Here is a 23,539-nt window from a genome sequence, read left to right as displayed (position 1 = left end):
AATGCGTGTTCCCTTTGGAGGACTCAATAATGCAGAGTTATGTTAGAATTAACAATTCCTCATCACAATACATAAAAGAGGCACAAACAACTTGCAAAGATCCCCCTGCAGTCAAAGACCATAGTTCCCTAAGAGTCCTGCAGACCAGCAGGGCCACAAGCACAAGGTTGTGTAATGCAAAGGATACCGCACACCATGGGAACCATTGCTGCAGTGCCATTTTGCAATCTTGGCACTTGATATCTGTTGAATTCTGCGCGCATAAGCATAAAGTTAGAGTTAAATGCAGGTGACATTTAGGAGTATCATTTTCTCCGTCTAGGCCCCTTATGGTAAAAAGGACACTATCAATTGATTATTTTCAATAAAATGGGCTTTAATTGTGAGGAGCGCTCGCTCTGCGCTTCTTTGCCCCTCCCACCCAATGATTGTTCACTTCTTGAAGGGTACTTTTTGAAGGTTTGACTCATTCACATGATACCTTCATCTATTTGACTCAAATATCAATTCTCCTCCATAGAGTTACGGGTCAGTACTATTCATTTACAGCCAAATTGACAGAGCGCCTGGAAAAGAATGTTTGGTTTCCCCAGTCAACTTTTTGTTTGGCATTTCAGTTTCCTGAGAGGCATTGCATTTTCTTGCAGTGGAAAACTCAGCATCCTGGCGAGGCAGTAATTTTGAACTTTAAAACTCTGCTGCAAAAGGGTAATCCTTCATTTTTTTGCACCTGAAAAACAAAAAACGTTTTAAAAAACTGTTCAAAGAAAGTTATGAAACATCGTTTATAAGATCACTCCAACTATTCCATGGGCATAAGTTCAGCAGCAGCTACTAAAGAGAGTTCACATACATTAGCAGCAGATGGCTGTTCAATGGGTTCTCGACCTTGGGATCTCCCCAATGTCAATCATTTAGGCAGAAGGTCATATGCGACACAATGAACTGCTGTGCATTGTAGCAAAGACTGAGCCGGAGACTTGCTCAGCCATAGTGAAGTGGTGCGAAAGGTTTTGTGGGAAAGAGACTCTAAACGAAAGGTAGTTCACTGTCAGAGGGTGCAGGGAGCTTCAATATAGCTGTGCACAGGAAGCCTGGCGTCAATTTAGAAACTGGCAGGGAAGACAGGTAGAAGAGGAGAGGTAGGTCATTGTCAGGAAAGGTGTGGAAGCATATGCAAAAAAAAAAGCAAACATCAGAAGGGATGTAGGTTCCTTAAAAACAAGCACTGGCAATGTAAATAGGTCTGGTCTATAACTGAAAGTGTCTCTGCAGTCACTGGTGAGTTTAGGCACTAATTAACCCACCTTGCATGGACTTGTCACTCATCCACATCCTCATGCATTCAATGACTTGACAGACACAATGTAATAATAATTCATCATTGAAGATCACCTGCCCTTAATATACGTTTTCACTACTGCCTTGATTTACATTTTCATTATAAACAGGTCAAACCTACGGCATCTGATGTCACTTTTCCCAATGTACCAATCAGGCCTATGGCCTTTAACGTTAGTATATCACCACTTCAGGCTGTATTGAGCATAAGCTTTTTTAACTAGGCAACCATCAGGATACAGCAATAACAATACAAATATGTACAAGTCTGTAGTTGTCAAAAGAGTATATAACCCCTCCTAAGATGGCCTATCAAAGATTTCCACCCAAATAGGGCTGTTGACTTCAAAATGAGCTTTTTACAATAAATAAGTTGAGCCTGTTGCTTTTGTCACAATGTTTCATAATAATCATATAAAGTCTATGTAATCTGATATTATTTTTTCCAATGAACTAATGAGGACCATACACTCACTGCTAGTGCATTATAAACATCATCAACTCAGTCTTGCATTGAGTGAAAGCTTTGTGCAGAATCAAGACACTGACGCAAACATTTAAGTGCATAGGTAATTGCACAAGTAATTTATTCAGAAACAGTAAGGACCACAGGGGCGAGCAGCAATGAGAGAAGGAAAAAAGTTGCTGCGTTCCCAACCGTTCCCTGGGTATTCAAATTGGTCTTACATCAGGTGCGCAGACGAGCAGTCTTTTGGACTCCACACAACCAACTCAGGGTTGGTGGTGAGATGTCTCCAAGTGTGGATCAATGTGTGGTTAAGAAAGGGTGGTGATAGCCTGTGGAGGATTCCATGGTTCAAACATAGCCATGAGTAGATGGCTAGGCCCAGTGGAGAGTGAGAGAGAAACACTGAAGCTTACTGACTGCCCATGGAAAAGCAGGATGTAAAATACCAAAGTATACAGGGGCAGGGTGACGAGACAACTTCCAGTGTACTCAACCCTTAAGACAGACTCAAAAGGTTGGAAAATGCTCAGAGCTCAAAAACGAAGATTGATTTGATGGCCTGTTCCGTGGGACACTGAGGGCTTAAAGGGACTTTTGGAGACCTTCTTTACCCATTGAAATGATTCGGACTGCAGAGAATTTACTAATTACATTAAACAGTGTACCGCCTACCTTCCTGGGACCCAATGAAACAGGGCAAAAACCTGTGCACGAACATATGAGAAAGGAAGAGATTGTATACAGAAACATGCATTAAAAAAATACATAAGTATGCTTGGTGGTGTGGAGTAGAAGACTTGGCTATTTGTGCATCTGCAACATATTTGAAATCTCTCCAAAGTCTTTTGGAATGATCACACAAAATCTAAAGATGACTCTGGATACTCACTATAAAGTGTAAAATGTTTTCATATAGTTTAGCTTATTTCTGATTCTGAAGTCCCCATCTATTTCCCCTTTTATAGAGCACTCTAGTTAAGAGTACTCTATGCACTACCATATTTCTAGGATTGTCATTTGGTGGTATAGGAGTATGCATGGTCTGGATGGTGCAAGTTGACCATGTAGATGTATTGCTTGTTTGAATTGCAACTAAAACGTTTAACCAAAAAGAGGGCTTGATTTACCAGTTCGGTTCAAGGAGTAGGTAACTGAGAGATAAGATTACCTACTTATACAGTAAGATTCTGTAGATATGGGTATTTTTAATAAATTCTCAAAGTTTGAAAATCAAAAGCACACAAATTCAGTAGACAGAGACTTAAGTCTCCTGCAATTGGAAACAGTATTGCTACCTCACACCAACAGTCTGGCTACTCCAAGCCCCAGTGCTAGTCACAAGGCAAGGCCATACCCCAGATCCCGAAGACTGTATCCGGTACACACAAATCAAGTAGCATTACTCCCCTAGATGCCAACCAGCTAATCTCTAGCCATCTGGCTGAACCACACATATCTTGGACTAACACACCTAAAACCTTACAATTTTCCCACCTCTCTGTCTCAGCTTCCAAGGGCCGGAACAACCGGAGATTAAACACAATATTACTAATAATTCCAGGCTTAACCCACAAGTAGGATAACCTCTACAGAAGAAACAAAGTGTTGCCACAATTACACAGACTGAAAATCATCCAGCAAACCTACCCCCAGACTAGCATGCAAACTACTAAATCCACATCTCTCCCCTACGTCCACAGCAGAGCCAGAAATACTTTGTTCCCAAACAGATAGAATAGCTGGGGACTTACAAATCGCTATCAGAGATTTGAAGAATATTGTACACCTCTCAGAAAGTTATCTCACCAAAATCAATCATGTTCATAAATCAGTACTCGCACCACACAGCAAGCGAAACACTACTCCACTCCCCATGACTAATCGGTATTACCAACCATGCAAACACCTAAGATATCTGTCGGACTTTGAAATACAAACCCTACTGCTATCCTATGAATCGACATCCAGTCTCCCCCTAAAGCTAGATAAACAAACAATTCAAGCAGTCCAATCAACACAAACAGAACTACACAGTCAAATCACAGAAAGCTTAGCCTCAACAACCTGAAAAAGTAACTCTAATCGCCGAAAAACAAGTTACTAGTCGCTCAGCAAAGAAAGATACTGCAAACATCGCTGACCTAATCGGGAGCCAGGAAATCAACGTGGCTATACTAACGGAATCATGGCTCACAGAGTCTTCTTCCCAGTGCCTAGATATATTACACCCACCAAATTACTTTATAGTGAGACTAAATAGGCTAAACAAAATGGGGGAGGCGTGGCCTGTATCCATAGATCCAACATCGCCATTACTAAAGTTCACGAGAACCCCCTGGAAACATGTGAGTACCTCGGTCTCTCTTTAAGATCTTCAGATAACAAGCTCTACAAACGACTCGTGTTCTACCATCCTCCAGGTAATAATGTCTCATTTATTGACCAGCTAATGGAAATTATTACAGCCAATTCCACAACTCACTACAATGATATTTTTCCAGGGGACTTCAATCTTCACTGAAACAACCTTAAGAATAATCAGGTCAATATTATGAAAGATTTCCTAGCAGACCAATCGTTGGTGCAAGCCTACCAACCCACACTAAAGGATCTACTCTACATTGGATAATTCCCAAAGAAAACGCTTTTGTTACTATCTCTATTGTTCCTTGTGACTGGTCAGATCACCACATAATTACTTTCAAAATTCCATTCACAGTTAGACCTGTTGCGCAATCAATCAAAGAGAAGCAATGGGTCTGTGACACTAAAGGCCTGAACATGGAGAAACTGGCTGTACTCTGCAAGAAAGATCTTCAACCGCCTAATAACCTGGATGACGTCAACGAACTCCCGGATCACTACAGCCTCACAATGACAAAAATAATTGATACCGTAGCTCCTTTAAAACTCAAAAGAATTCAGGTTAATGATTCAAATCCATGGTTCAACGGATCCCTGATTGATGCTTCACTTGCCCAATGTTCCCTACCAGACTGCCTAAAAACCGGCCGGGTCATCCCTTTCTTAAAAAAACCTACAGAGAACCCCTTGGACCCAAATAACTTTCGACTGGCTTCAAACATTCCCATGCTGGCCAAAGTTCTAGAAAAAAAAGCAGAACAACAACTGAGCCAACACATTGCCGAATACAAGCTAATAGACGACTGCCAATCAGGGTTTAGACCATATCACAGTACGGAAACTGCAATCCTGCACATAGTGGATGACGCTCTACTCACTCTAAACCGTAATGAAACTTGTCTTCTAGCTCTTCTCGATCTTTCATCCCCGTTGGACAATGTAAACAATGTCAAATTACTAGACCATCTTGAGAAAAGGATGGGATTAGCAGGAACAGTCCTAAATTGGTTTAAATCCTTCTTAGAGAACAGATCCCAAAGACTCCTGGTGACTCAAAAACTGTCTCTAACATCCTGATTCAAATTGGAGTACCACAAGGTTCAACTATTTCCCCCTCACTATTCAATCTGTATGTCGAACCACTAACAGAAATATTAGAGCAGGCAAACCTTCCCTACCACATGTATGCAGATGACACACAGCTGTATATGAAGATTACACCGTTTGAAGAGATCAACACGATGAATCCGCCATTTAAGATGACCATTCAATGGCTATCTAGCAATCATCTCAAGCTTAACTGGCAGAAAACGAAGGGGCATATTATCAAGACAGGCGATAAAATTATCGCCGCTTTAGCGGCAGAAAACTGCTGCTAAACCGGCGATAATGGGCTTGATAATATGCTCTATGGAATTCCAATTGAAGCTCAGGTTAGATGTGAAGGACATCTAACATGGGCTTCAATTGGAATTCCATAGAGCATATTATCAAGCCCATTATCGCTGTTTTAGCGGCAGTTTTCTGACGCTAAAGCGGCGATAATTTTATCGCCTGTCTTAATAATATGCTCCCGAATTCCTTCTGATTTCCCCTCCTAAAAGTTCCACGGTGGTAAAGGAATGGACTAAGACGATCACTGCGCTAAACTGTACTCTAAACCTAGTGGACTCTACCAAATCCCTATGAGTCACGCTGGACAAGGCTCTAAACACAAATCAACACAATGGCAAAAAATGCCTGCTTTCATTTGAGCTATCTTAGAAAACTGAAACTGTTCATCGATACAGGTGACCTCAAAACAGCAGACCAGGGTTGGTAATCTCGAGGACTGAGGTCAGATGCACAAGTCTTTTAGGTCTTCCCAAGATCTCAACAGCTCCCCTAAAAGCCTCAGCACAGCAGCTAGACTCATAACAGAGTCTAAGAAATTTGACCATATCACTCCAAATTTGAAAGCGATCAATTGTCTTCCTTACAAAGCTAGAATCCACCTAACGATGGCATGTATCACTCACAAGGAACTACACTACAATACACCTCTTTACCTGGCCCAGAAAATTAAGTTATCTGGAGGCAGCAGAGTCTCTCAGAGCACTGGAGATCTTTTACTAAAACCTGCATTCTTCCACAAGAATAGAACATATGATATAGCTTTCTCTGGAGCTGCCCCAAGAATCTGGAATTCGCTTCCACCGTACATTAGAAGAATCACATCCACCGCCTTCTTCAAAAAGGAAGCTACAGGTGGATAGCAGCCGATGGTAATAGCTGCCTTCTAACACGGCTCCGAAGCCCAATCCGCCTATCCTGTCTAAATCAGGCTAACATCCTGTCTTCCACTGCAAGAAAAAGTGGGATCCCGGTCCCAAAGCCCAAGGGAACACCGTGAGGTGGAAAATGCGATCTGCAGCCGACACACCTGCGGTAAACGGCCGCTGCTGCTGAAGTTCCATGGCGCAGCATGGCGGTGCTCCCTCGCGCCGGGGCCTCCCGATGCAGTAACCAGCGGGGCTCTCGTCGCTGAAGTGCTGCAGGAGGTGGAGACAATCAGCGGCATACCTGGTGAGGAAGCGACAGGCCGGGAAGCACGCCCGAATGAAGCTGCAGCATCCTGAGGAGTGAGCACATAGAGGGCGGGACTCAGCCGCCAGATGAGAGAGCTGCGAGCTGGCCCTGGTGGTAATAGAGACCCCGGCTTCACAGGCCCTGAGGGTCACTGACGGTGAAGGCCCACAACGCCGCATGTGACGGAGACACTCTAGCGGTGAGTGCGTGCCCCTGCCCTCCAGTGGGCCCCTGAAGAATCAACATCGGCTAACGGCGGTAGTGCACATCGACTCCCTGTGTGTTGGAGACACAGGGCCTGGGCAGAGAGCAGAGCGGGGCTCTCTGTAGTGGAACTTGCCCCTTCCATGCCCCGGGGAGATCGGACTGGGATCCTAAGTGGAGTACTTATTGGCGATAGCGGCGACCTGGGAGGGCCTCAGACGCTCTCTCTGTGCTCCTGGGGGTCCAAGAGAGCCTAGCCACCGACATAGCTCATCCGCGGCTGGTACCACGAAGTGCAGACCAGTTTCGAAGCCGTGTGGCGTCCGCTGCATATTGGTTATGGAACTCTGCAGAGTGGGGTGCTGAGAAGTTGCAGGAGCCCTTCTACAAATTGAACTGCCAGCGACGGAGTGCAGTGCTTAGTGTACCGGGGCGCTGTCTGGGCCTATTTCTGCCCAGTATGTGGTCTGAACTCTGTGGGGCCCTTGACGGCTGTGAGTAAGGAGCTGCCATCCTACACGTGCCCAAACGGCCCCTAGAAGCAAAGAGGCTCTGCCTATCTGACTCTGCACCTGGCTCCCCCCCACCACTCCTCCTCCAGGAGCCGCAGGGTCGATGAACTGGAAAACCTGACACGCCAGCAGGGAGTTCTTCCTCCCTGGGCACGCGGCGGCAAGTACTGGGGCTGCCCTTAGGTCTTTTGACCATATACACCACGCTAAACCATCACGATGGCAAGTGGGAAGGGATCCAAGACACCTGCGCAAAATAAACTTGCTAAATGTGCCTGGTCTAACTCAAAGGACAGTAAAGACGCTGCCTCTCAAGAGGGTGCAGACAGCCAACAATGCCCACCACTGCAGCAGGAGCTGACACTTCAGGACATTATGGCGGCCATTGCAGGAGTACGGACCTCCCTAGAGGCCCGCATAGACATGGTGAATACTGAGGTGTCCCTCACCAGAGCTGACCTCAGGAAAATGGATTCCAGGGTGAAGGAAGTGGAGGAGGTCACAGCTGGGCTAGGTAAAGACACTGCCCTGCTTAAGACACAAGTGAGCCACCTGCAGGAACAACAGATCAGAATGGAGGCACTACTTTATGACTACGAAGGTAGGGTCTGAAGGAATAACATATGTATCCTGGGAGTCCTGGAGCGAGTGGAGGGTCCTGGGGCTGATCTGTTTGTCGAAAACATGATTCTAAAACAGTTGCAACCCACGCGACTCTCGAACTATTTTTCCATCGAGCGCGCGCACCGAGTGCCAGGGCCCCCCCCCCCCCGAGGCCGATTATAGCGCGAGTCTTCAACCTCCAAAATCGGGACATCATATTCCAGACGTCATGCTCCAATCCACCGCTTAAACTAGATGACAGTATGATCTCCTTTTTTCCAGACTTTACCACAAAGAGGGGGAGAGTTTCTATGTTTTGCGTTTGTTTTTAATCACAAAGCACTGACCGACAGGTCTAATTACCTCTGCTTTCATTGCAATTGCGCAGTATGCATTCATGTGGTTCTCTTGCTGAAGGGTACTTGACTGTCCTTGTGTGTCTCTCCACCTGGCTGTGGCAGTGTCGAAAGAGATGGTCGCCCCTCCTACTGGGTTCACATTTTCCTTGTGCAGGGCTGGGACTGAGGTAGAAACATCACTGTCTATTCTAACGTGGAGCGTGAACGGGTTGGGGGATACAATAAAAAGTGGGGTTGTTTGGCAGTATCTAAAGAGAAAGGCCCCAGATCTGGTCTTGCTGCAAGAAACACACTTAGTGGGTAATAAGTGTAAGGCCCTCACACTGTGGGGATACAAGCTGTTGGTCCATGCGGGGTTCACCTCGGGGTCGAGAGGTACTGGTATTCCAGTCTGGAAGAACATCGCACTTATTCCCACCCGCACATGGGCGGATCCACATAGGGGGTGTGCAGTTCTAGAAGCCAGTTGGGAGGGAAAACCGCTTAAAGTGGTCTTGGTGTATCTTCCCCCAACATTGGGCAAGGAGGCACTTGCTGACTTAGGGAAAGTTTTGATAGATCTCCCCATAGGCACACTTATACTGGGGGGAGACTTTAATATGACTATGGATGATCATAAGGACAGGCATCCCTAGCGTCCCCTGACACGGCCCAATACCTAAATGAAAGACTTTGCACAGGCCATGGGTCTAGAAGAAATATGGCGCACCCTGCTCCCGGACTTGATTCACTACACCTACTACTCCAACACCCGCAAGAGACTGTCCCGCATTGACTATTTCCTCACCCATTTAGCAGATATTGGACATTTTAGACACCCACGTGGTCTGCCAAGGGGCATATCGGACCATTCTCCAATGTGGATTGAGCTTGCTTATTACAATACAAGACACTGAAACACGATTGTCCTTAATCCCTGGCTGCTTGAAATTCCAGACATCAAAGAGACCTTGATTACACAGACAGACCTTTACTTTAATGAAAATGTCGGATCCGTAGATTCAGCACAGATAATATGGGAAGCCTTCATGCGGTGCTTAAAGGGCAAGCCCTAGCGCTTAAAGCGGGTTATGTCAGGCAGCAAAACCAGCAGCTCTCTCAGCTGGAGAATGAACTCCAGCGATTAGAGGCGCAAACGGCTTCCTTACCCAGTGAGGATACAGCGATCAATTACATGTTAAACAGCTAGAATACACAGCCCTGGCGAGGGAAAAGACAAGGGCCAGATTACTCTAGTCGCAACATAAGGTTTATGAAGTGGGAGATAGGGTAGGGAAAACGTTGGCATGGCTGGAGAAGAAGGAGCAGGGGGAACGATGGGTTCCCCAACTGACCGTCCGTGGGGCGGGATGAATCTCGGATCCGCAAGACATTGCAGAAACATTTGCGGATCATTTGGAGAAGGTTTATACCCCCTCAACTCGGTATACAGCTGAGTACTCCCGGCAGCTGCTGGCTGACTTACGCTTACCCTCCCTACCGGAGGTAGATCGGGACTTCATGGACGAAGATCTGAATGATGACGAAATTTTCAAGGCCATATATAGTATCCAGTCAGGGAAGGCAAAGGGGCCTAACGGGGTCCCTATAGAATTTCTAAAGTCCGTGGCCCAACGGATCGTGCTCCACCTGAAAAACATGTATAACGTGAGCCTTGAGAAAGTGATTCTGCCAAGGACCAGCGTCTGGCCTCTATTGTTGTCATTCGGAAACCAGAAAAGCCCGCTGATGGTTGCGGATCCTATCGACCAATTTCGTTAATCAACGTAGAGGCAAAAGTATTGGCAAAGCTCCTGGCTTCTCGCCTGGTGTCAATCAAACCTTCGATGGTCCATGTGGACAAATCTGGTTTATACCGGGGAGGAACACAGCTCTCAACATTCGCCGCGTTAACAATGTCCTAGGGCGCCAGACCTTTATTGAGGAAGATGCAGTGGTACTCTCTTTGGATGCCTCCATAGCGTTCGACTCTATAGAATGGCCTTATCTTTTCAAGGAGCTGTAGCGCTTGGGGTTTGGCCAGAGATTTCTGGGTTGGATCAAACTTCTCTACACGGACTTAAAAGGCCAGGTGAAAGTCAATAATTGCACGTCTAGAGTGTTCCCGTTTGGTAGAGGTACCAGGCAGGGCTGCCCCCTATCCTACCTATCACTGGCTACACTGCTCCCCGGTAGACCGTGCGTATATGCTAGATAGATATCAAATGGGAAGGGAAGGAGGTCTAGAAGCTCTATATACCAAGGTCCGGAGAGGGAGCCCTACCGTGCAGATGGTAGAAATCTGGCATCAGGCAATAAAACGCCTAGGCTGGGCCGGGATGTTTACCAAGGCCACACCCTTATGGTCTACTCAGAAACTCGGGCTTCTGTGTTTTCAACCAGGCTTTGATAAGTGGGGCACAATTGGTATATCTAACATTGGCCATCTAGTGAAGAAGGGCAAAATCCTCACATGTAATGAACTACAACAGAAATATAAATTGGCCCAAGGGGAATTATTCCGCTATTTACAAATTCACCATGCACTCATGGCAGCACTTCCGGACCTAAACTCCTTACTGGAATCGTCCCCTCTGGAGGACCGGCTACTTTCTGAGCCCATGCCAAACAAAGCTGTATCACTAACATATGCAAAACTTTGTAAGAATCTCCCGGATCCCTATCAGGCTTTGCGGGACAGGTGGCAGGGAGACGTATGTCATCTGGAAGATGACGACTGGCAGACAGTACTGATGTCACCGAGGGAAGCAGCTATCACTCTCTGATTTCGCTTGATCCAACTAAAAATCCTTCATAGAACATACCTCACGGGAGGGAACCTCGTAAAAATGGGAATCAGACAGAATGCTCTCTGTTTACGTGGCTGTCAAGAGGCAACCTTTTTTCACAGTATATGGGACTGCTCCCTCACACCAAAACTTGGGCTTCTTAACATGTGGGATGCTACTGACCTTACAGAAATAGAACAGCAATTAGCCATGCTGGAAAACACATTGGTCAAGAGAGCGATAGCAATGAAGTGGGGGGCAGCGGAAAGGCCGTCGATCAGGCACTGGGCAGCAGAAATGGACAAATGTATGGTTAACGAAAAAGAAGTGTATAAATCTAGAGGGTGCCCTAAAAATGGGATAAAAAATGGGGAGGGTGGAACACACACAGAGGTCGTTTATGTGTATCCCCAACGGTCGAAATGGATATGTCAAGGCGCAATAATCAGCTATTCGGATTGTTAAACCAACTGACTGTATAATGTTTTTGCCATGAAACCATGGTGCAGACGAATGCTTTGTGATGTTTGAAATTATTTTAAAAAATGATAAAACGAAAACAAAAGGAAACTACGTCCTTCCTAATGAGCAAATTCCTCCCAAAACCATTAGCGGTCTCTGCTAGGGGTTTATTTGATAACAATTGTATAATCAATCAGTAAAAATTCAGTGTATCATTCGAACTCTAACTAGAGAAGAGGAGCCCAAACAATTTTTTTTTAACACTAAGTGGGTGATATCTATTTGCAAATACAAGTTCTTAATATCAAAATATATATTCTCACAAAACACAACATATATTGGTACTATTTACAAACTTATAAAGAGGTAATGAGATCGGATTATGTGACCCCAGTGAAGCGACCATAACCAACATGTGATCAAACATAAAATGACTGGGTTTTTTAAAATGTCAGTTATTGGAATTCAAAGGATGTCCGTTAGGGATTCTGAATAATCGTTAGGTCCTAGAGTATGCTCCAGTGTTCTTCGGACTATCCTTTACTGGTTGCCGTCAACGTTTCCACCCCACTAAGGATATTGGGGTCTCTTCAGGACAGGATTTCTGGGGACCGAGGGCACTTCTGTATTTGCCAGGACAATCAATCAATCAATCATAACATTTGTATAGCGCGCTACTCACCCGGAGGGGTCTCAAGGCGCTGGGGGAGAGGGGAACGTTACTGCTCGAAAAGCCAGGTCTTGAGTTGCTTCCTGAAGGAGAGATGGTCCTGGGTTAGCCGGAGGTGGATGGGGAGGGAGTTCCATGTCTTGGCTGCCAGGTAGGAGAAGGATCTTCCTCCGGTAGTGGCTCTGCGGATGCGTGGAACATCGGCGAGGGTGAGGCTGATTGACCGTAGCTGGCGGGTGGGAGTGTAGAAGTTCAGGCGCTGGTTGAGGTACTTGGGGCCCAGGTCGTGGAGGGCCTTGTGTGTGTGGGTGAGGAGTCTGAACGTGATCCTCTTGCTGACGGGGAGCCAGTGCAGGTCTCTCAGGTGGCCGGAGATGTGGCTGTGACGGGGGATGTCCAGGATGAGACAAGTGGAGGCGTTCTGGATGCGTTGGAGTCTTTTCTGAAGTTTGGCTGTGGTTCCGGCGTAGAGGGTGTTTCTGTAGTCCAGACGGCTGGTGACGAGAGCCTGGGTGACCGTCCTCCTGGTTTCGGTGGGGATCCACTGGAAGATCTTTCGGAGCATGCGTAGGGTGTTGAAGCACGATGATGAGACGGCGTTGACTTGTCTGGTCATCGTGAGGGAGGAGTCCAGGATGAAGCCCAGGTTGCGTGCGTGGTCCGTTGGTTTGAGAGTGGTGCCCAGGGCAGGGGGCCACCAGGAGTCGTCCCAGGCGGAGGGCGATGATCCCAGGATGAGGACTTCCGTTTTGTCTGAGTTCAGTTTCAAGCGGCTGTTCTTCATCCACTCGGCGACGTCTTTCATCCCATCGTGTAGTCTGGTTCTGGCGGTGGCGGGGTCGTTGGTGAGGCAGAGGATCAGCTGGGTGTCGTCGGCGTAGGAGATGATGTTGAGGTTGTGTTGGCATGCGATGGCTGTGAGGGGGCTCATGTAGATGTTGAAGATGGTGGGGCTGAGTGAAGATCCTTGTGGTACGCCGCAGAGGACTTCGGTGGCCTCGGATACGAATGGGGGGAGGCGGACTCTCTGGGTTCTTCCGGTGAGGAACAAGATGATCCACTCCAGTGCCCTGTCTTGGATTCCGATGTTGCTGAGGCGCTGCACTAGGGTGCGGTGTCAGACAGTGTCGAACGCTGCGGAGAGGTCCAGGAGGATGCGGGCTGCTGTTTCCCCGTTGTCGAGCATGGATCTGATGTCGTCTGGGGCTGCGATGAGGGCGGTCTCGGTGCTGTGGTTGGCTCGGAAACCAGATTGCGAGTGGTCGAGGGATCCGTTCGTCTCGAGGAAGGCGGCAAGCTGTCTGTTGATGGTCTTCTCGATGACTTTGGCGGGAAAAGGGAGGAGCGAGATGGGGCAGAAGTTCTTGAGGTCGGTGGGGTCCGCTGTTGGTTTCTTCAGGAGGGCGCTGAGCTCGGCGTGCTTCCAGCTCTCCGGGAAGGTGGCGGTGTGGAAGGAGGTGTTGATGATGTCCCGGAGTTGGGGTGCGATGATGGAATCGTCTTTGTTGAAGACGTGGTGGGGGCAGGGGTCGGTTGGTGATCCGGAGTGGATGGTGTTCATCATGCGGTTGGTGTCTTCGGTGTTGACCGGGGTCCAGGCGCAGAGGGTGGTGATGGGGGGTGTTGGTCCGGAGGTTGTGTGCGTGGTCTGTGCGCCGAAGCTGTTGTGTATGTCGGCGATCTTGCTGTGGCAGAACGAGGCGAGTGAGTCGCAGAGGTCTTGAGAGGGAGTGATGTCGTTGTTTCCGGTGCTGGGGTTGGAGAGCTCTTTGACGATGCTGAAGAGTTCCTTGCTGTTGTGGGCATTGTTGTCCAGTCGTTCTTTGAATGCTGTCTTCTTGGTGGTGCGGATCAGCTGGTGGTGTTTGCGGGTGGCGTGCTTGAGGGCAGTCATGTTGTCTGTGGTCTGGTCGTTGCTCCAGGCTTTCTCGAGGGTGCGGCAGTTCTTCTTGGAGTTCTTAAGTTCGTCAGTGAACCAAGAGGCTTTCTTGCTGCCGGGTCTGCTGGGAGGGGTCTTCAGTGGTGCGAGGTTGTCTGCGCAGTTGGTGATCCACTGTGTGAGGTTGCTGGCTGCTTCGTTGGGGTCCGTCGTGCTGGCGGGAGGGTTCTGGCTGAGAGAGGTGGTGAGCTGGTCGGCGGTGATCTTGTTCCAGCTCCTGCGAGGAACCTGTTGCGGGTGGTGGTGGGCCGTGGTCCTTCTGAAGCGGAAGTGGATGCAGCTGTGGTCAGTCCAATGAAGTCCGGTGGAGTGGCTGAAGGAGATGTATTTGCTGGAGGAGAAGACTGGGTCAAGCGTGTGGCCGGCGTAGTGGGTGGGGGTGTTCACCAGTTGCTTGAGTCCGAGGTTGGCGAGGTTGTCCAGCAGGGCGGCGGTGTTGCTGTCGTTGTTGTTCTCCAGGTGGAAGTTGAGGTCCCCTAGGAGGATGTAGTCAGCGGAGGGGAGGGCGTGTGGGCTGATGAAGTCTGCGATGTCTTTGCTGAATTGTGTGCGTGGTCCCGGGGGTCTGTAGATGAGGGTGCCTCTGAGGGTCGTCTTGGGGTCGGTGTGTATCTGGAAGTGGAGGTGTTCGGCGGCGGTGAGGGTGTCGTCGGAGTTGGTCGTGATGCGGATGGTGTTCTTGTGTACGATGGCGATGCCTCCTCCAGTCTGGTTGACGCGGTCCCTCCGGGTGATCTTGTATCCGTCCGGGATGGCGATGGCGATGTCAGGCGCTGAGGAGGTGTTCATCCAGGTTTCCGTGAGGAAGGCGACGTCTGGTGATGTTGTGTCGAGCAGGTTCCAGAGTTCCACGGCGTGTCTGTGGACGGAGCGGGTGTTGAGCAGGATGCACCTGAGGTGCTTGTTGCTGGTGCCTGGCTTGGCCGATGCGGTGCAGGTCCGGAGGCAGGGTAATCGGCAGGCTTGGCAGGCGAAGGGTCCGTGGGTGCGTTTCGGGGTGGCAGGGTAGCAGGCGGGGTTCCGGACGGCGTTGAGTGCATTGAGGGTGGCGGCGTCGTAGGTCCGTCGTGTGGCCAGGCGTCGGCGGGGGCCAGGCGCTGGGCGCGGTCCCGGCGCGGACAGGCGCAGACGGGCTTGCCTTTGGCGCGCCTTCGGCGCACAATCGGCGCGCCCGCTGCGCGCGTCCGCGCAGTCTCCATTTAAGGCGAAGTGGGAGGGAGGAGCAGCTGGGAGGCGGGAGCGGGGAGGACACAGAAGAAAAGGGGGCGGGGCCGCGATGTCACACCAGGGGAGGCAATGAAGCAGGAAACAGAGGTACAGAATCAAAAAACAAATACAAATACTAAATACAACAGTGACAAGCAGTCAGGGCACAGGAGGGCAAAAACGGCAAAACGGCACAACGAGCAGCAGCGAGGGGGCACAGACACAGCTGGAGGGCCGTGCGGCGCGGGGGTGTCCTGAGGACAGGTCACACTCACCTGCGCCGCGCGGTCTCCATTTAAGGCCAATTGGGAGGGAGAAGCAGCTGGGAGGCGGGAGCGGGGAGGACACAGAAGAAAAGGGGGCGGGGCCGCGATGTCACGGCGGCGGGAAGCGGGGAGCGGGGGGTCACACCAGGGGAGGCAATGAAGCAGGAAACAGAGGTACAGAATCAAAAAACAAATACAAATACTAAATACAACAGAGGCAACAGTGACAAGCAGTCAGGGCACAGGAGGGCAAAAACGGCAAAAGGGCACAACGAGCAGCAGCGAGGGGGCACAGACACAGCTGGAGGGCCGTGCGGCGCGGGGGTGTCCAGAGGACAGGTCACACTCACCTGCGCCGCGCGGTCTCCATTTAAGGCGAAGTGGGAGGGAGGAGCAGCTGGGAGGCGGGAGCGGGGAGGACACAGAAGAAAAGGGGGCGGGGCCGCGATGTCACGGCGGCGGGAAGCGGGGAGCGGGGGTCACACCAGCGCAGGCAATGAAGCAGGAAACAGAGGTACAGAATCAAAAAACAAATACAAATACTAAATACAACTGAGGCAACAGTGACAAGCAGTCAGGGCACAGGAGGGCAAAAACGGCAAAACGGCACAACGAGCAGCAGGGAGGGGGCACAGACACAGCTGGAGGGCCGTGCGGCGCGGCGGTGTCCTGAGGACAGGTCACCAATTCACTGGACCGTTGACTCTTAATGGTCCAACCCTCAATCTTGGGTTCTAGGAAGGTGAACCCGATATTCATTAAGGGGCTTGCTTCAGTGATATGCTGATTCAGACTAAGTGCACACAATCACAGCATTTTTTCTGAGCTTGGACTCCCTGTGACCCGACCGAGCGTTACTGCACCACTGCTCCATGATAAGGATTCTGGGGTTAGGAAAAAGGCTGCTGGATCACAGCAAGTCTTTATCACATTCTTGACCTTGCGGCAAGCTGGGTGCAAAAACATAATAATAATAGCAATAGTGATTCCAGTGATGCTCTTTTGAGTGGATTGTTGTCAGTGTCGACCTCCGTACAATGGAGGTAATCAGTGGTGCAGGTGCGTTTGGAGTAGCTACCGCACCAGTGAACGCAAGTCCTAATTAGATGGGGGTAAGCACAGGCATTAATACTCCTATTTTACCTATCATTTTGAATGCCGCAGAGGCACTTACTGTCCCGGTTACTGTTGGCCCCAAAGTTAATCTGTAGCAGCCTGGTTCAACAGGGAACACAACACATAATTTGGCAGTTCCTACTAAAATAGATGCCACATGTAACATTCCTATAGACTAGAGAACAGGAGGATTTCCTCAAGTCCCTTTAGTCCCGATTAAAGTGAGTACTACTTGTGGTGAAAGTGCAGATCCAACTATGAACCAGACAGGATTCAACTCTACAGGAGGGTTTGCTCAAAGATCACCAAGTTCTGACATGTCTATTTGGACTAAACTTCCAAGTGTTAACCACAGTACTGCCAGAGAAGGGATAATGTCTACTGTCCCTGTAGTGCAGATGGGTCCTAGTGCTCAAGTATTTGATAATGGCATTGGGATTTAGTTGAAAACACAGGAGAAGGTGCATATTCAGGACCAAGCAAAGAGATTATTCAGTACCCAGTGAGAGTAAATGCAGTGGATGTGGCAAGGTTAAAGCTGGATGAAATGATAATTGGAAACCTTGATTTGTCCCGATTAGGTAGCTACCAAGAAACTGAACTTGTGTTCATGTGTAAAGATGTTACCAAACGTGCAGAACAGGCTCATTAACGGTTATCAAAACTGAGTCAGAAGTATGAGGTTTATTTAACTATGGCTAAGTCTTGGCAGAAGAGCTATTGTGCATGCATTGATGAGAATTACTCAACTAGCATGAGAACAGTAGAAATGAGATTCAAGATTAAGGAATTAATTAGTAGCATCCTAAAAATGGAGTGAGCTAGATAAATGCTATGGCAGATGGGCGAAAAAGAAGGAAAAAAAGAAACCTAGAGGAGAGCCAGCTCTGTCCACAGTGGAACATTGGCAGCTGGTACCCCAAAAATTTGGTGAGGCAAGAAACCCAATAACATAAAAAACTGGGGAGCTCACTGCGCCATGACTAACAATTGGTAAGTGTGAGACTTACAGTTTGACCAACGCGCGTGCATGTACTGTAATCCTGTTCAAGCCCCTGCAGTGTTTCTTTTCTTCAGAGGGAGGTTTCAATCAGTTTAAAACACTACACTCATTAAATAGATCAGACTGACAGGCTGCTAGCGTGATACCAACGCACTCGACCCGCTGACTTTTTGGTATGACACTGGAACAACTGAAGAACTGTTCTGCTCACAGGAAAAAGAGTAGAAGTGCTTTTTAACCTGCTATCCTATCACCCCCTTTCTAAACTCGACTTGTGCAATTAACCTTCTTTTATCTGCATGACAACTAATTTTAATCCACTTGTCCTTTTTTAGGTCTCGCTGAGCCCAGCGCATGCGCTGGCTTGGAGAGACATTTTGTATGTGAGTTTTCAAAGTGCTGCTGACTGGCCTAGCGCTTGCATTCACGCGATTGTGCACGCACGAACCGCCAGCCTTCAGCAGCACTTTGAAAACTTATCAAAGCAGGCATCCTTCCCTGCAGCGATCATCAGGCTCGCCTCTCTGCTCCTCCCTCCTGGCTCCTGCGCATCTTCATTTATTACCTCTCAGTAAACAAGCTTCAAAGGGGCTGCTATTATCATTCACACCTCCCATGCTTAGCAGGCAGAGAGGTGCCCATTTGCCTTGCATACCACGCTCCTTCTGGCCGGCGACCACAAAGCTGAAGCCATTAATCCAGTAGTCTAACAAGGTCCTGGGTTAGAATGGTGCAAATATCTGCACATATTTGAAAACGGCATTCTCTGACCCGGAAATCTCTGAATTATGGAGTGATGGTGACGGGGCACAGAGCGTAGAAGTGCCAAGATGCTCTAAGATGGTAAACTGATGTTGATGTGGGGAACATATTTGACACATGAGGATGTTCCACCTGCACCTACGTCATGTGAGTAACTCCAAAGATGTTAACTGCCCATCAACGCAATGTGCTTCCAGTTCCTTTTACGGAGTACCTCGGTGAGCTGCTCCCGCATGGGCGACTCCAGGCTCTACAATGTTTCACTTTACTACTGAAGTCTTTTTTGGGGTGCGTTTGCAGTTTTGTGTAGCGCAACCACGACCCGAAGGTATAGCAGCGCTTTACATGAGCACCAGTTACACATGGACAAACCCTTCTCTTTTTTTATTACAGTATATGCAAGTGATTAACTGGCTTGTGTGTTATTGTAACAAATGAGTGCTCTCCATCACACATATGAACAGCTAAAGGCCTATGTGTGAGTTGACAGGGCAAATATGCCAACGTTGTGGATTGTAATTGCATTGCTGCACCGTGCAATGAGGGGTTTCAGTCTCCACGTCGGTAATAACCATGTCCACCTGTAATTACCGGTTCCCTTGCCGCTGGCTTATACCTGATTTCAGGGACATCTCTGCTACTATTTACCACATGCTTTGAGCGCTTGGGCTTGTTGGGTTGCGCACTTGTTGGGTTTTGCTGTGTATTAAACTTTACAGTGAAGCTAAGAAGAGCGTCTAGACACCAGCATAATTTGTGTTCGTGTCAGATAGGAAGGTTAATGTGTTTTCACGTTTTGACCTCTAACAGTGGTCTGTGAGGATGATGCCGCCACCTCGTGGCCTTTCATGTTGGCTATAGATGGAATTCTAGGTGCAGACACGCACCCAGCTGCCACTCGCAAACGCTTCTATGTGCACGCACAGACATAAATTGCTATTCAGGCTGCATCAATACTTTCCTGTTGCACAAAACTCACACATTCTGGGCTCACAGACAAACACCCACCTGCGAGGCGCACACATGTACATTTCTAGATGTGAACACACATCTTATGCCCAAAGCTCGTGGCTGCGCATTTAAAAACACATACAGCAGTTCAGTGAGCACAAGGACACTTTCAAGGCGTGCACACACCATTCAGAGGCGCACGCACAACACTTGAAGGAGCACACCGCTGGCACTTTCAATGCACGATAAAGTCGATAATGCACACAACACCTTCAGAATGTCAGCATACACGCATACAAAGGCGCACACTCGCCCACAAACTGCCAAAGCACTTTTAGGGTTTACTCACGCAGCTGCACCCGGACACCAGCCGCATGCTCACCCCTCAAGGTACTCACAGCACATATTTAACCTTCGCCCTCATCCATCCATTCATACAAGGTGGACGCATGAATACATACTTGGTAGATGCATAGATGCTTGTGCACCCACACCGCCAAACTTTCGTGCACGTCTTGGCCCCCACTCCTTTTGGCTTCACTCTGCCAGCCCCGCCTCCCTCGGCATCCTTCCTCCCAATCTCTTGCTCCCTCCGTCCTCTCACCTCACTGTACCCTTTCTCTCCCCAGCCCCTCCTCTCTGCCCACACTCCTCTCGGCTCTACTTCCTATGCTCACGGGGCGCTGAGGCTTCCATCTCCCCCTTTCCATCCCCCACTTCCCCGCCCCTTTTTTTGTCTTTTGTTTTAGACACAGCAGTGCGCTGATGGCGCACCGAGGCTTCCATCTCCCCCTTTCCACCCCCCACTTCCCCACCTCTTTTTTATCTTTTGTTTTACACACAGCAGTGCACTGATGGTGTCTCTGCTGGTTTCCTTCAAATCTGCACTAAGGCAAACAGGAGGACAGAGCAGGAGCTCTGTTTACAGATCTCATGCCTGGCGCTGCCACTGACCCCACGTGTGTCTCGGTAGTGTAGTCCAATTTGCAGTCTCCGGAGCCTGTGGTGACCCATCAGATAGGTCAGCCAGTTCTGCCGCGGTGCCACATTTCTACACTTTACCAGATTTCTTGCACACATTCTTACCGGCAGTTGCCGCCGCTTCCCAGCTGCCTCGAGCCAGCAGGGAGTGAAAGCACAGATCAGAAACAGCATTCAGTCAACATCATTGTCTACATTTTTTTATGTCATGACTCATTCCCTTATCAGGAGAACGAACGTAGCAAATGCCACCTAATTAAATTGTTTGTGTATCCAAGGCCTGTAAACTTCAGGGGACTTTTAGTGGAGGAAACTGCCTTCTTCTACAGCAAAATGGCGGCCACTGAGCCCTAGTGGCGCTGAAAAGAGCAGGTCAGACAGCAACAGCAGTTGTAAGTGCGAGAAAGACTTATGGAGGGCCCACGTTGATGGCCTCCGTAAAACCATCATTGGATCATAACCCAAGACGCACGTTATTGTTTTTGGGAAAAGGTTGCGATCTCAGGCCGGATTTACTTTCAGAAAAACATAACAATAAAATACACACAATTTGATATGCACATTTATTTGCATAATTATTACAACATTCCTTTCCCCAAATTGCACAGTAGACAAGTCATCAAGTTGTCAACAACCCAGTCTCCCCCTGTGTATCCAAACATTGTTTGTGAATTCACGGTTTGCCTTTCCACCCGGTCCCCCAAGCAAAGAAAAGTGTCTCTTATGCAACCCCCAGGCCCAATTCTCTTAAGCTAGAGGCCTATCCACCCTTATCCCTGAACATCCCAGCTGGGGTATGCATTGTATAAAAATGTGTTCTCAGGTTCTTATGAAGTTTCTTTGCTGTTGCTGTCCTCTTCACTAACAACTGGTAGCTTTTTCAACCATGTCTAGTTGTTCCGGTGTTTGAATGCTTCTATAATATTTCTGCTTCCTTAATAAAATGCTGAGATTCTCATGTCTTCTCGCACAGCCCGTCATGTATACCTAAACTCTGGTTCACCTAGGTTCTCCATGCGAGCTCCTCTTGGAGGGGTTTGCAATCTGCCTCTATCGCTTTGCGCATGTGAAGCCTGGATGCCTACACAATTCTCCATGTCACCTCGCCCCTAATGTGGGCAGTGGTTAAACAGCCATCTTCTATTTCAGACGACACTTATCACAATGCACCTTAAAACCAGCTTGTCACATTGTTGAGCCACGTGTATCTCACCAGATATCCCAGCCTCCGCATCCTTCTCTATGCAGTGGCCATCAGAGCCTCTCTGCCCATCTAGCTGTCCTCTCTCTTCACTAGTGCACCCTGAATGAGCAACCTTTGCATGCAGCTGCACAGGACCATGGATGTCATCTCTCAAGTCACATTTCAAGCTTTTAAGTCTACCTCTCTCTCTACCTCTCTCTCTATCTCTCACCCTACCATCATCTCTCCCTACCATCTCGCTACCACTCTCTCTACCTCTCTCTCTACCTCTCTCCCTACCATCTCTCTACCTCTCTCTACCTCTCTCTATACCTCTCTATCTCTATCTCTACCTCTCTCTCTCTACCTCGCTCTCCCTCTCTACCTCTCTCTTTACCTCTCTCAATCTCTCTCTCTACCTCTCTCTACCTCTCTACCTCTCTCTCTCTACCTCTCTCTCTACCTCTCTCTACCGCCTTTGGGACCTTATAAGTGTTGTGTAGCTATGCAGCAGTTGATGTTGTTGCACCAAGGAAATTGTGCTGCATAACTAAATACTTATAAGGTCCCAAAGGCGAGACCTATTGGCTATGCCAATGCTTGTCTATATTGTGTTATGCGAAATGGTTTTAATCAACCTAAATTAATTACTTACTTATTAAGTAAATTGCAGGCAAGTCTGCAAAACCTCTTGAGTGCACACCACTAAAAACAACAGGGATGTACATACTTCTGCAACAGACCTCTACACACACACACCGATTGTACCTCTGCAAGGACCACAACCCCTCACACAGACCCTTCTATGCATGTGCCCCTCTACGTACACAAACACTAGCAAAGATATATGGATATATAGATTATCACTGCTGCAGTGCACCCCATCACACACACACACGCGCGCGCACACACACACACACACATACACCTTTGTACCTCGTCCCCACACACTTTCTGAAAGAAGACTGTTTGCGCACTCCTCTGCAGCACATCTTTTCAAAAAGTAATTAAGCAATGCGATGCCTGTCACTCGATGCCCTTAAGTTCCATTGAAGCATTTCTGGGCCATTCAGACCTCAACGCATGACCTGTTCCCCTGCCTTTCTTATGACTCTCAGTCCCTGCAGTGAGAAACCGCTAGCAGACTGTTCCTTTCCCACCAGAAGAAACAAGCATTTACAGTATAACGATCGGCCCTGCATCAACCGAATGCCCACAAGTAATGCGGTAACGTGTAATTGTCTTTACACATGGCAATATTTATAGGCAGCCCCATGCAGGAATAACATCGAAGCCTCAGTCTTCAGAGCACGCACATGTTTTACATGGAGCAATCAGCCTAACGAGGATGCTAGCTTTGGATTTATGAAACAACTTGTATGTGACTCCAATATTTAGTGTTTCATGCCTGTATATTACTTTTGACACCAAATGTAGAAATCTGACCGTGGCCCTCAGACATAAAACTGCCTTGGGACCCTTCCCTGGCACAATTTAACTACATCTCACACATGGCAGAGCCCCTCCAAGGTAAAACACCATCTACTGCCTGCTGAACTCGCTTATTATTAAACTTACTTACCTGTTGTGGTAGCTCTTTTCAAATGCATGTCCGCTGTGCCGTAGCAAGCAGCAATGCCCTCAGCCACCCCTCGCTGCCTCACATGAACACACAGGAACCTAATAACTATGAACTCACTCTCTAAGCCAATCCTGCCACTGCAACTGCTGTTACAGCAGCGCCAGGATTGGCTCACACAGGTCGACCTCACGTCTCATTTCTGAGGCCAGAGGATGCGACTTTGAATCACA

At 48.4% G+C, this 23,539-nt stretch overlaps 1 protein-coding gene across 1 annotated transcript in view; it reads right to left on the bottom strand.

Moving 5' to 3' along the window:
* Window positions 1–355: 355 nt before the first annotated feature.
* LOC146854171 (aldo-keto reductase family 1 member B1-like) overlaps window positions 356–23,539 on the bottom strand; it is a 150,023-nt gene continuing 126,839 nt past the window's right edge. The window contains exon 10 of the mRNA XM_085651945.1: window positions 356–730. Coding sequence (XP_085508071.1) covers window positions 688–730 — 43 coding nt within the window. The 3' untranslated portion in view covers window positions 356–687. The remainder of the gene's footprint in view (window positions 731–23,539) is intronic.

The sequence above is a fragment of the Triturus cristatus genome, chromosome 4_1 (genome assembly GCF_964204655.1).
Source record: "Triturus cristatus chromosome 4_1, aTriCri1.1, whole genome shotgun sequence".
Lineage (NCBI taxonomy): Eukaryota > Metazoa > Chordata > Amphibia > Caudata > Salamandridae > Triturus > Triturus cristatus.
This window is presented reverse-complemented; position numbering and strand designations above follow the sequence as displayed.